The 13,658-nt window shown below is 41.3% G+C and overlaps 1 protein-coding gene across 2 annotated transcripts in view; it reads right to left on the bottom strand.

Moving 5' to 3' along the window:
- The window catches only part of Aldh7A1 (aldehyde dehydrogenase 7 family member A1), a 45,301-nt gene that overhangs the window by 21,845 nt on the left and 9,798 nt on the right, over window positions 1-13,658 (bottom strand). For both annotated transcript variants that reach the window (XM_080277982.1, XM_080277983.1), the window contains exons 2-3: window positions 11,983-12,199; window positions 4,786-5,003 (exon numbers count right to left, since the gene is read on the bottom strand). In XM_080277982.1, the coding sequence (XP_080134108.1) occupies window positions 4,786-5,003; window positions 11,983-12,199 (435 nt within the window). The remainder of the gene's footprint in view (window positions 1-4,785; window positions 5,004-11,982; window positions 12,200-13,658) is intronic.

The following is a 13,658-nucleotide window of genomic DNA, read 5'->3' as shown; positions in this document are numbered from 1 at the left end:
TCCCTCAAGGCTCAGTGTTGGCGCCAGTAATGTTCCTGATTTACATAAATGATATGGTAGATAGAGTGAACAGTTATGCGAGTCTGTTTGCTGATGATGTAAAGATCTTGAGGAAGATAGAGGTTGAGGAGGATTGTAAAATACTGCAGGAGGATTTGGATAGGATACACAATTGGAGCCGGACGTGGGAAATGAAATTTAATGTAAAGAAATGTAAAATATTGGAAATGGGTAAAAGTACCAGGAGACCATCACTGAATTATTTTTTGGGTAATGAATTAATCACAAAAAGGAGAGAAGAGAAAGATTTGGGAGTGCTGGTCCAAGATAGTTTGTCACCAGAAAAGCACATTAACAAGATAGTTGGAGAGACTTATAAGCTCTTGACTAACATAAGAGTAGCATTTCATTATATGGATGAGGAAATGATGACAAAATTGACAGTGGCCATGATCCGCCCCAGGTTAGAATATGCAGCGGTAGTGTGGTGCCCACACAAAAAGAAAGATATAAACAAGATTGAGAGAATACAAAGAACAGCAACCAAGATGGTCCCCAGTCTGACAGACCTGTCATACAGAGAGAGGCTGGAAAAACTGGATTTGCCTTCGTTAGAGGAAAGGAGAAAGAGGGGAGACATGATTGCGGTGTTCAGGACCATGGTGGGAGTAGATAAAATTGACAAAGAAGATCTGTTTGTATGGGATAAGAGAGCAACAAGAGGACATGGAATGAAATTGAAAAAGTCAAGCTGCTTGAAGGATATCAAGAAATATAGCTTTCCTTACAGAAGTATAGACTTATGGAATAGCCTGGACAAAGAGATCGTCCAGTCTAAAAACTTAAACGAGTTTAAAGTTAAATTCGACTTATTGAGAAACAGCGACGGAAACCCACGAGCATAGTACATTCCGTGTATATCACAATTAGGTATATTCTTAAATATTTGGAACGACTTAGACAAAGAGGTGGTGCATGAGAAAAACATTCATGTGTGTAAAGGTAGACTTGATAAATGTGGACATGGAGACAGGACAACACGAGCATCGCTCAATTCCTGTATACTACAAATAGGTAAATAGGTAAATAAGTAAATACATGGTGCTATCTTCCTCCCTGTAACACTGAGGAAGATGACGCCATCTGTACTGCTTTCAGCTCTATTCATTTTCATCTACTTACTTCTCTTTCATTTTTAAGGAATAACAAACTTATTCCTCTTGTCTCCAGCTCCTTCAATGGAAAATATAATTTTTTTGCAATCAATTTGTCTCTGTTTTCTTTTTTTTGTCACAAGATATGATAAACCTTCCTGGTCTCTGAGATTAAAGATATAATTCTATCTATCTATCTATCTATTGCCAGATGCCATAATCCCGTACGGGGTGGCCATTTGCCTCTGAGTTATTTGTTTTACGAGGAGGGGCACTAACCCTCCACCAACCCACTTGCTGACACGTAGGGAGCACGTATAGTTTGGTTATATGGTTACCACCCAGCGTTGTAAATGGTATCTTGGCTTACAGGAAACCATTCGGCTTGTCACTCAATGTACAGCAAAGCCACCTGTAAAGGAAAGAAACGTAATAAGAAGTGACAGGAAAGATGGGAGAAATAGGAAGAGAGGAGGGCAGGCACAGAAAAAGAATGATAAAAGCTAAGGAAGAAGTAGGCAGTACTACATCAAGTGAGTGGATGATGGTCACCACCACCTACCACAAAATTGCAGGAAATTTAAGAGATCTTGAAATGATAAGGGAGACTGGTATATTCCATGCATGGCTTCACTATAAGAAAGTGTGTGCAAGCAGTCACATGCACATGAACCAAGTTGTGTAGCAGAACACACTAAGCTGAGCAGTTTGGAGGTAAACAAACTTTCAAAACTAGGATGGTCAGCTGACTAACTTAGTGGAAAGCGAAAGTAGTAATGCACTGCCAATAAATTTTACTTTTCTTGGACTATTAATGTGATGGTTATATAAAATGATGGTGCATTTGATGATGATGATGTGATAAGATGACAACTGATAATGTAATATGAAATGATAACACCCTGGGCCAAGTGCTCACAGTGGGGACTTGTGTGAAAGGTCGATACTGGAGGGAGCATGACAAAGTGTGCACGAGTCACCATGCAGCCATGTGCAGAAACTTTGCGCTGCAAGATTTGAAATTCAACCAGTGAAAAATATGGGATTACTGTACAAAACCTCCCCCTCTTATCAATCTACTTTCCACATTCTCTATTGGCTTTATTTTATTTTTTTTTTTTTTTTTTTTTTTTAAATAACAGAACGGAGGAAGGAAAAACAAATGGAGAAAAAAAAAAAATCCATACACCAGATTACTGGTGTCCTCTGTTCATAAAATATCTGTAAGAATTAGACTTGAACAGTTGTAGGTTGAAATTTGGAGGAAAACAACTCTGGGGAAGCGAGTTCCAGAGAGATGCAGTTCGGGGAATGAAAGAATTCTGATAGGCAGAAGTTCTGCAATGTGGTTGAGTGACATTCCAGTCATAAGCGTTACCAGATGCCCGTGTAGCACAAGGGAAGGCATGGAGAGGTGGCACCATGGACGCAACTTCGTCTGAGCATTTGCCAAAAAAATATCTGTAAAATAATGCAAGGGAGGCAACATTCCTTCTTACTTGCAGGGGAGGTAGTTTATATGTAATGGCAGGGTTGTCAATGATTCTAACAGCTTTATTCTGAATTTTGTCTAGTTGTCTTAATGCAACCTCTCCACAACCATTCCACAAGGGTGAGCAATATTCAAGCTGAGAGCGCACATGACTCTTATAAATTATAGCTAACTGCTCATCGGCGAAGAAGTTACGGACTCTGTACAATAATCCAAGTTTCTTTGAGGCGGTTTTAGCAAGTGATCTGACATGAGAGGTCCAGCTGAGGGCACTGTTAAGTGAGACACCAAGAATTTCAATACTTTTGGAGATGGGAATATTAGTAGCACTGAAGGTAATGTACGAATCTGGAAATATCTGTCTATTAGTAAACTGTATATATTTAGTTTTACTAGCATTAAAAGAGACAAGGTTGTTTTGTCCCCATTCACTGATTGTAGATAGATCCTGATTTATGGAGATGGCTGTATTGAGTTGAGAGGTAGAGATATTAGACTTTGTAAATGGATGTCTGAGTGTGAATGAACTATGTAGTGTTAAGTCATCTGCATATGAGTGAATGGGATTGTGAGTGACAGATAAGAGATCATTAATATGAACCAGAAATAGGGTTGGCGCCAGAACTGATCCCTGTGGCACGCCGGCGTTAATTGAGTGGAAATTCGAATATACATCATCTACTTTTACTCTTATTTTCCTGTCACTAAGTTACTTTTCTTCTTCCAGATGTGCTTTAAACCTTATTAACAATGATCCTCAGGGTTCTGTCCTATCATCAACTCTCTTCCTTCTATTCATCAATGACCTTCGAAGGTGTACATGAAACTCTATCAACTCATATGCTGATGACTTCACCCTTCACCTTTCCTTTTTATTTCCTGTAGTGTCCATCTCAGCAGTTATTTCAACAAACAAGGAGTGAGGTTATGACACACCTACTGTCTGACTGGCTCATATCTCTGACTGAAGTAAAAGTAATCTTGTTCTTTTTAATGCATCAAAATCCCAGTTCTTACACCTTTCAACCTGAAAAAATCTTCCACAGAAGTACAGTATCCACTAATTTTTAACAATGTCCAACTCAATCCTGCATCATCTTTAAACATACTTGGGATTTCATTCTCTCAGAATTTTTCTTGGAAACATCATATTACCTCTCTTGAAAAATCTGCTTCCAAAGAGATTAGGTGTGCTAAGCTGACTCCATGCCTTCTTTACCTCTGCTCAATTGTTGACTTTATACATGGGTTTTATTTGCCCTTCAGTAGAGTACAACACTCATGTCCGGGAAGGCTCCCCACATACAACTCTTCTCAACAAGGTGGAGTCAAAGGCTTTTTGTCTCATTAACTCTCCTCTTACTGGCTCCCTTCAACCTCTGTCTCTTTGCCGCACTGTTGCACCTTTATCTCTTTTCTATTGCTGCTTCAATGGTCACAGGTCCTCTGAACTGTCTGTTTGCATCCCTCCACCACTATGGCGGATCCATAGCACCCGTCTAGCAACAAACTCTCATCCCTTTTCTGTCCAACTCTCTTTTACAAGAGTTAACCATTACTCCCAGTCCTTTATGTATGCAATAAGTCAACTCTGGAACTGACTCCCTCTGTCTGTATTTCCTACTGGCAATGATCTCCAGTCTTTCAAACGCAGTGTCCAGGTATCTCAAAATGAACAGATCTTGAATTTGGCTTCTTGTTATCTTGTTTTTGTTTTTTTCATGGAGGGAACAATCTACAGGCTCCTGGCCTGTCGTTCCTTCTTCTTTGCATTAAAAAAAAAAAATATTGAAAAAATTTATTCACCAATTACTTATAAATCAGGTAGACCTGACTGAAAAGAGAAAAGTATGACAAATGCAATACAGAATGAGCTAAGCGATAAAGGCCAATTCATCCAGCTTATAAATACAGTATTTAAATCATGCCTAAATTCATTAATAACACTTGTTTATAAGGTTTATCACAACTACAGATCCACACGCATTTTTACAACTAGAGTATGAAAGTGGGAACTCTAAGTGCACTAATGCTAACTTATCTAGCTGGTGCTACCATTTCTTGATCCATTTCCTATTCAGTCTCACCTCATCACCCACCCACTTGTTCACTCATGCACCACTCACTCCCACCACCCACCATGGCAACAGCACTATTCCAGCCATAGACAGCGACAGGGAAGTTGAAGGCAGTGATGACACCAACAACACCAAGTGGGTTCCAGTTTTCCATCAAGGCATGGCCAGGGCGCTCGGATGGCAGCACTGACCCTCCTACTGACCTAGACAGACCCACAGCGAAGTCACAAATATCAACATACTCCTGCACCTCTCCAATTCCTTCTGGTTTGATCTTACCTTGGGGACAAATGGAATAAAATAGAAGTGGTCAATGAAATGTAACATACAGAAGCTACTTTCCAACATTCACTACAGATTAAAGGGTTTCTTACTTATGTTTTTGTGAAATATAGTGGATATTTTGAAGTACTTTTACATAATGTAGTAGTACTTATAAACAAAAAACTCAGTTACACAGCTCATGTGAGATGTGGGGGCACACAGCTAGATTACCAAGGTAGTTACAGAACATTTATAGCATCTGACCAGCTTATGGTACTGGTGACATTATGATATAAGAAAACTTTCAGTTGCCTCTTAAGAATTCAAACCACTTTACAAAGCTTATGATCTTCACTCCAAGTGAAACCCTAGGAAAAAAAAAAAAAAAAAAGGGAGGGGAAGTGTATACAGTAGTTGAAAGTTTGTCTTCTAACACAGTGGTTCTGAAGATCTAAAACACATAACTATAGTATAACTGTATACAACTGTATAGTATAACTGTATCCTTTACTGCCTAGACCACTTATTTAATGGCAAAATATAATATTGTAACAAACAAAAACTAAGGGATAAGGCCTAGAATAATCAAATAAAGGCTCTGTTTGTAAGCTGCAGGATTGAGTAACTAAACAAACACAACACAAAGACCCCTTTATTCTGCCCCCCCCCCCCCATTACTGTATTCTGTTGATAGCTTTTCCAGCATCAGATCTTTAACCCCTTAACCGCAGGGTGTCACTTTCGTGACGCCTGGGAGTAAGGGATCATACCGCGGGGCGTCACTTTTCTGATGTTATTTTGAATTTGCCCGGGCTTTCAAGTGGTGGCTTGTATCATCTATCAGTACTGCCAATGTCCAACACTAGTCAGCACTCCTAATCTCATCTGTACTCCCATCCATTGTTGACAATTTAGCCAATTCTCCCCGTTCTTGACTCTGCCCCCTACCTCCCCTCCATTACCCTCTCCTCTCGCCTGCCTGGCTGTGCTACGCTAAGTAAATCTTCCCTGGAATTTTCCACTGATTTCATCCATTGAAATAAGCCCTATGCCCTATTCCTATACCAAATAATATACACAAAAAAGAAATAGGGTAAGTGATAGTGTCATACACCTGGAATTGGCTAATTATCACCTGACAACACCTCACGTGCACTCGTTCACTAATTTTTCTTGTTTATTTCCCCTTGAAATATGCCGTATAATCTATTCTCGTAATAAAAATATATATAAGAAAGGAAGGGAGAAGCCTAAGTGATATTTACATTCACCTGGAACTACCTAATTTATTATGTATTGTCTAGATTTCCTGCCAATCATTTCATAGCGTATATATTAGCAGCTGTCACCACACGGACATTGGCAGCATTGCACTCCCCCTAGGCCACCGTACTGTATTCAGTTTACTGTCGTCTTTCAAGGTGAAACCAAGTCGGATTCGCGCCTGTCCAGTTCCGCCGCTTTTTAGCCCCAGGCAGAGGGCCCTGTGACCTCTACCCCCTACAAAACCTCGTGTGGAAAGGGGTAAAGGGCTAAGTGACTGCTGTGGAACATCAACTGGCTAATTTTTCAATGAAAATGATAGACAGTGACTACGATTTTTCTGGTGAGTAAAACATTGCATGTGGAAATATAAATAATGTGTAAACAGCAAGTGAAAACAATGAATGTAAATATAAGTGAACAGGGGAAAATAGTTTTATAAGTTACTGCAAGTGACAGTGCATAACACAGTGTAAATAAAATAGAAATGTAAATAATGTAAATAAAATAGAGAATGTAAATAGAAATGTAAATGAGAAGCCTCGGACAAGGACTGACCAAACGATGACGACCCAGGACCTTACAAAGGACTTGGTAACGGCAACATGGAATGTAAGAGGAGCGAATGATGAGGTGAAAGAGAGAGAGATTGTCCAGGTGCTTGAGGGTGCGAAAGTGGATGTATGTGGAATAACTGAAACAAAATGGTGAGGAGAATGTGTGAGAGAATGGGAGTATGGATGGGGTATATGTGCAGGAGTAGGTGAGAATGAGGGGGCAAAAGGAAGGAGTATGTATAGCTGTGAGTAAAAGATGGAAGAAGAGCATAAGACAGTATGGATCACTTGGGTCAAGGATTGTGTGAGTAAAGTTGAAAGTTGAAATACAAATGTGGGCGATTGTGTGTGTGTATGCGCCAACGCAAAATCGTGCTAGCACAGTGAGAGAAGAGTTCTGGACATGTGTGGAAGTGTGCATGGAAAAGTTTGGAAGGAATGAGAGAGTGTTTTTGATCGGTGATATGAATGGTAAAGTAGGGAATGTGAAGGTGGATGGAATAGTTGGTGACTGGGGTGTACCTGCTGAGATTGATGAGAATGGCAGTGCGTTAGTGGACATTGGTGCTGGGAGGGGGTTGGTGATAGCCAATACCCTCTTCAGGCATAAAATGATCCACAGGTACTGTATACATGGCGATTGATGAGAAGGGTGGGTGGTGAACTGAATGAAAGGAAGGCAATGATTGATTATATGTGTGTGGATGAAAGGATGCGAAGATGTGTAACGGATGCAAGAGCTTATAGAGGTTGGGGGAGTGGACTTTCTGACCACTACTTGGTGGTGGCCAGAATTAGGTTCCAAGTAAGATGGAGAAATAGAAGAAGGGAAAGACGAGAGGAAGGAGTAGTTGCAAGGAGAGTGGAAAGGTTACAAGAGGATGAGAAAAAGGCACAGTATAAGAGAGAAGTGGAGGAACGATTGGGCAAATATCAATTGGAGAAGACGGGGGACGTGGAAGGTGTGTGCAGGATATTTACAGAAGAAATATGTGCAGCATGTGATGTGGTGTGTGGGAGGAAGAGAAGATCGAGGGGGGTGCAAGGAACAGCGTGGTGGACTGAAGAGGTGAGACAGGCTGCGGCACAAAAGAAGAAAGCATACAATGAATGGATGAGAAATAGGAGCTTGGAAGAAGTTGAGAGGTGGAAGAGAGAGTTATATGTAGAAAGAAAGAGAGGTGAAAAGATTAGTAAGAGAGAGTAAGAAGAGAGTGGATGAGGAATTTGGAAGGAATTTGAGTGTAAAGTGGAGGGCATGTAAGAAAATGTTCTGGAAAGAGGTGAAGAGAGTAAGACAGGGTGGAAGTGAGGTTAGCAGGGGAGTGAAAGATAAAAATGGTAGATTACTAGTGGAGAAGGGAGAAAAAGTGAGCAGATGGAGAGAACACTTTAAGGAATTGTTGAACATACAGGATGGAAGTAATGCGAGGATAAGTGGCTGGGGAATGGCTGGGAGAAGGCGGGAGGTGAGAAGACAGGAAGAAATCAGTAGGATAGAAGTTGTGGAAGCAATGAAGAAAGTTAAATTGGGGAAAGCCCCAGGAATTGATGGAGTGTGTGGTGAAATGCTGAAGCATGGGGGAGAGATAGTAGTAGAATGGATATGGATGATGTGCAGATTGGCCTGGGAGGAAGGTAGAGTCCCGGAGGATTGGAAGTCAGGTATAATTATTCCCTTGTACAAAGGCAAAGGGGAAAAATAAGTGTGTGGTAATCATAAGGGCATTTGTCTTCTTAGTATAATACGAAAAGTGTATGGTAGGATACTTTTTGACAGAGTTAGAGAAAGAACAGAGGAATTAGTTGGAGAAGAACAGGGAGGCTTTAGGAAGGGAAGAGGTTGTGTAGATCAGATATTCATTCTTATATCTTTAGTGGAAAAGTTTCTAGAGAAGGGAAAGAAGTTGTATGCAGCTTTCATGGATTTGGAGAAAGCATATGACAGGGTGGATAGACAAGGATTGTGGAAAGTATTAAGAAAATATGGAGTAGATGGGAAGTTGTTGAATGCTGTGAAGAGTATGTATGATGGTGCTAAGGCTGCAGTGCGTGTGGATGGTGAACTAAGTGAATTTTCTCTTTGAAGGTTGGGTTGAAACAGGGATGTGTCATGTCTCCATGGTTGTTCAATCAGTACATGGATGGGGTAATAAAAGAGGTACAAGGTAGGGTAGTGGATGTTGGAGTGGCCCTGGTGAGAGAGGATAGTGTTTGGAAACTTCCTGTACTGTTGTTTGCTGATGATACTGTGTTGTTGAGTGAAGACAAAAGGGAGCTGCAAGGCTTGGTGGATGAGTTTGGAAGAGTGTGCAAGAAACGGAATCTAAAGGTGAATGTAGGGAAGAGTAAAGTGATGGTCTTTGAGAGAGGTGAAGTCAGTGAATGTACAGCGAGGTTGGATGGTGAGGAATTGGAAAATGTGAGTACGATTAAGTACTTGGGTCGTGTGATGAGTAAGGATGGAGGTTTGGAGGGTGAAGTGCTGGAAAGGATACAGGAGGGAAGAAAGGTTGCTGGTTCCTTGAAAGCAGTGATAAGAAACAGGAAAGTGAGCATGGAAGTGAAAAAGTTACTGCATGACAGTATTGTGATACCAACTCTAACATATGGAAGTGAAGCTTGGACGTTGTTGGAAGGACACAAGTAAAGAGTGAGAGCAGTGGAAATGAGTTATTTAAGAGGAGCCTGTGGAGTCACATGGAGAGACAGGCTGACGAATGAGGATATAAAGGAGCGTTGTGGTGTGGATGTGGATGTGATAGGAAGCATTACGAGGAATACACTGAGGTGGTTTGGCCATGTGGAGAGGATGGAGGGTGAGAGACTGACAAAGAGAGTGTATGTGAGTGAGGTGGAGGGGGGAAGAGGAAGGGGGAAGCCGAGGATGAGATGGAGGGATGGGGTGGAGAGGTACATGAGAGAGGGAGGTGTGAGTTGGGAGCAGGGCAGTGAAATGGTGGGGGACAGGGCGATGTGGAGGCGATTTGTTTGTGGCCACCCCAAACGGGATTGAGGCGTCTGGCAATAGATAGAGATAGATAGATAGATAGACAATATAAGAATATGAGTATATATACTAGGAGTAATGAAAGTGAAAGTTTCACTCTAGCATGTATGAGTACTATGAGTTATGAAAGTGAAAATGAAAGTGACAGATTCATTCTCAACGCTAGTATACAGGACGAGAAAGTGAATGCTACGTATTTTACTGAAAGAGAAATTGAATGCCTACAGTGACAATAAACTACTATTCTATCTATCTATCTATCTATATACCTAGGCTGCTTCCCCCAAGGAAGGAAACTTATGGACAAAGACTGTAGATATATATAAGTGTTATAGTGTAATAGAAATATAAAGTGTGAGTGTTTTTATGAATAATAAATGACAGAACACCAGCGGCGAACCACAGCAAGTGGGAAGGTCATACGCGCTCGTAATTTTCATTGCTTTCACAGTGTTTTTTTTTTTGGAGCATGGATTCCAAACTATTTAAGAATCATAGAATAGTGTTTCTAGTGACAATATCAGGCTGTGGTAATCACATTACGGGTTGTCGGGAAGTGTAACATGTAGACTTCGTTACCCAACTTCAGAGGTCTCCACAAGTCCTACGGTACTCGACAAAGGCTCAACAAACATCCCAGGAGAAAGCTGAAGGTATGTGCCATATGCATATATAATTTTAATATTCTAGGACTAATAACTGATTTTTGGCAAATATTTTTAGAGTCTGTCGGAGCGCGAATATGCCCGCGAGACACGCAAGTCAAGCAAAAACAACCCCGCGGTTTAGGGGTTAAATGGTTGGTAATTATTTAACAATAACAAGTTACTATTTGCATGTTACTATATCCCAGTTAGGCAGAGGTAAAATGATGTACAGAGACTGTAAAAAAAAAAAGTAAAATAACTACACTCAATCCTCGTAAATTGCGGCAATTTGGGTCTGGACCACTGCCGTGATTTACGAATTCCGTGATTTATAAAAAATAACTCGTATGTGAAAAATCAATTTGGGTCTGGACTTTCGCCAACCTGCCCCCACAGCACCCTATCTACACCTATCTAGGCACCATCAAACATAAACATACAAATTTAGGAATATTCAGTGCATGTATTAAATAGAAATATGCCATGTTAAGGGATCTCACCTTAATCCTATGACGAAATTGCATAAGTGAATGGAGTGGTGTGGTGTTGGGAAGAACTTAGAACCTTTCAGCACTTGTTCTTCCCAAACTCTTTCGCCAGCTTTGAAAACTTCTCTCCCCTCTCAACACGACGAATGAGCTCCAAATGTTGACTGTACAACAACTGCGGCAGCTTCTTGACGCCATACTGCTTAGAGCGCTTCATTGGGGGATCAGGAGGGGCCATGGCAGGTACGAGGTGGGGGGAAGTTGCACAAAAAAGGCAGTTAGCTCTTGTACTCTACGGCGACGGTCTATAGTGTACAGATTGGTGGGACAAGAACAACAACAACATGGCGGCATTAGTATGCACATATGCCACCAGGGACATGCGGTGATTGGTAGTTGGGTCGCGATTTTCAATTTGAATGTCGCGGTTTACAATTCTCCTCAGAAAAGGCCAACATGGGTGCCTAGATCCGCGATTTTCGTGACTTAACAGTGATTTAAGGTTGCCGGTAGTCTGACGGCCACCTAGCCGTGATTTACGAATCCGTGATTTATGAACACGCGATTTACGAGGATTGAGTTTAGTTTAAAGTCAACAGAGTACAAGGTGGTCCATGTATTACACCCTCATGCCATTAACAAACTTATCATGTGCTGCAATCAGTAAGCATTACCATTTTCTAACCTGCATCATTTTCTACTTTCTATAACCCTTTTCTTGCATTATGTTTTTTTTTCTTTTTTACATCAATCTCACAGCATGGCTGACTAGCTACCAGTACTAATGTCGTATGTTAGCAAAAATACCTGTGCTCCACACACTAGCAGACTGGGCTATCACCTCAGTATATAAAATATTGGAATAGAAACATCAAGGTGAGGCATACCCATTACTATATAGACTGTCCTGTACTGTATTATTTTAGAACATGTCTAAATATATTAGCTGCTCCAATACTGCACTTATCAATACTTCAGTCTAATTACAGATGAAATTAAACGCTTTTAATATGGTGCAAAGTGCCATACCCATTTCCAGTGCTACCAACTGTCCAAGTGGCACCAGTTTCTGCCTTAGTGCCTCGCCAATCTGCCGCACAATCTCTCCTCTCTGGGGTGCAGGAAGGTCAGCCCACACCTGCCATGCATCCTGACTGGCCTGCACACACTTGTCCAGGTCGTCTGGGGTGCCCTGGGTCACCTGTGCAATGGGCCGCTTGTTGGCTGGGCAGAATGATGTTACTACCTGAGGGTTGGATCAACAGGAGTGAGGATGCAGCATAGGATGACAGGGTGACAATACTGCAAGGTATACTGCTGCAGTAAAAGTAGTGTATAAACAAAAAGTGTATAAACAAGACTGAAAAACATTACAGATAAACAGTACCACTGCTACTTGGAGAGATAGAATAGGAATTGTATGCAGAGAAGAGGAGGTAGGTGAAAAGACTACAGAAAAGAAATCATATGTAGCAAACAGGAGGTAAGTGAAAAAACTAGTATGATATACTGGATGTGAAGTTTGGAAGAAATTAGAGTGAAAATGGAGGGAGTGTAAGAAACTGCTTTGGAAGGTGGTCATGAAAATAAGACAGTCTGATATATTGGAAAAAGTCAGGGTTAGCAGGGGGAAGTCCAGATGTCACTTTTTCAGAATAGAAGTCCAGATGTCACTTTTTTTTAGAATGGTTTGGGCCCTAGTATATATACAGCAGGTGTGTCTGGGTTGACTGCCGAAATGTTGAAGGCCTCAGGCGATATAGGGGTGAGTTTAGTCACTGACCTGATAAATAGGATTATTTATGAGTGTGTTGTCCCAGATGATTGGCTGAAGAGTGTAATTGTAAATGTGTATAAAGGGAAGGGTGATGCCCTGGAAAGAGGGAATTATAGAGGTATAAAGCTTTTAGATCAGATAATGAAGGTAATGGAGAGAGTTTTAGAAGGTATGATTAGAGAAAGAGTGAATATTGATGAGATGCAGTTTGGGTTTATGCCAGGTAGGGGGACCACTGATGCCATATTCATTGTTCGACAGCTTCAGGAAAAATATATTGGTAGGAGAAGGGATCTTTATTTTGTTTTTGTTGATTTGGAAAAGGCCTTTGACAGAGTCCCTAGAGAGGTGGTGAAGTGGGCAATGAGAAAGCTTGGCTTGGAGGAGTGGCTGGTTAGGGTGGTTATGGCCATGTATGTGGGTGCTCACACCCAGGTGAGAGTGAATGGAGATTTGAGTGATGAGTTTTCCGTGAATGTTGGTGTGCATCAGGGGTCAGTCTTGAGTCCCATGTTGTTTATCATGATACTTGAAGCCCTTTCACGTGACTTTAGAAACGGACTCCCGTGGGAGTTGTTGTATGCTGATGATTTGGTGTTGATTGCAGAGAATGAAAGGGAGGCGGAGGAAAGGTTTAGGAAGTGGAGAGATGGTATGGGGCAAAAGGGTTTAAGGGTAAATGCACATAAAACAAAAGTGATGATATCTAGGGTTGGTGGCGGTACTGTCAAAGACGAGGGAGAGTGGCCATGTGCAGTTTGCCACAAGGGCGTGGGAAGTAATTCCATCTTGTGCGGTGTGTGTGATAAATGGGTGCATAAGAGATGTAGTGGTATCAGAGGTAGACTGCGAGATAATGCTGATTTTATGTGTACGGCATGCCGGGGTGAGCAGGTGGAGATCGTCAGACGTGAAAGAATTGAACTTG

Source organism: Coenobita brevimanus, chromosome 71 (assembly GCF_032717465.1).
Source record: "Coenobita brevimanus isolate Jiangsu-jjx chromosome 71, ASM3271746v2, whole genome shotgun sequence".
Classification (NCBI taxonomy): Eukaryota; Metazoa; Arthropoda; class Malacostraca; order Decapoda; family Coenobitidae; genus Coenobita; species Coenobita brevimanus.
Note: the sequence above shows the minus strand (reverse complement) of the source record. Positions and strands in the feature narration are given on the sequence as shown.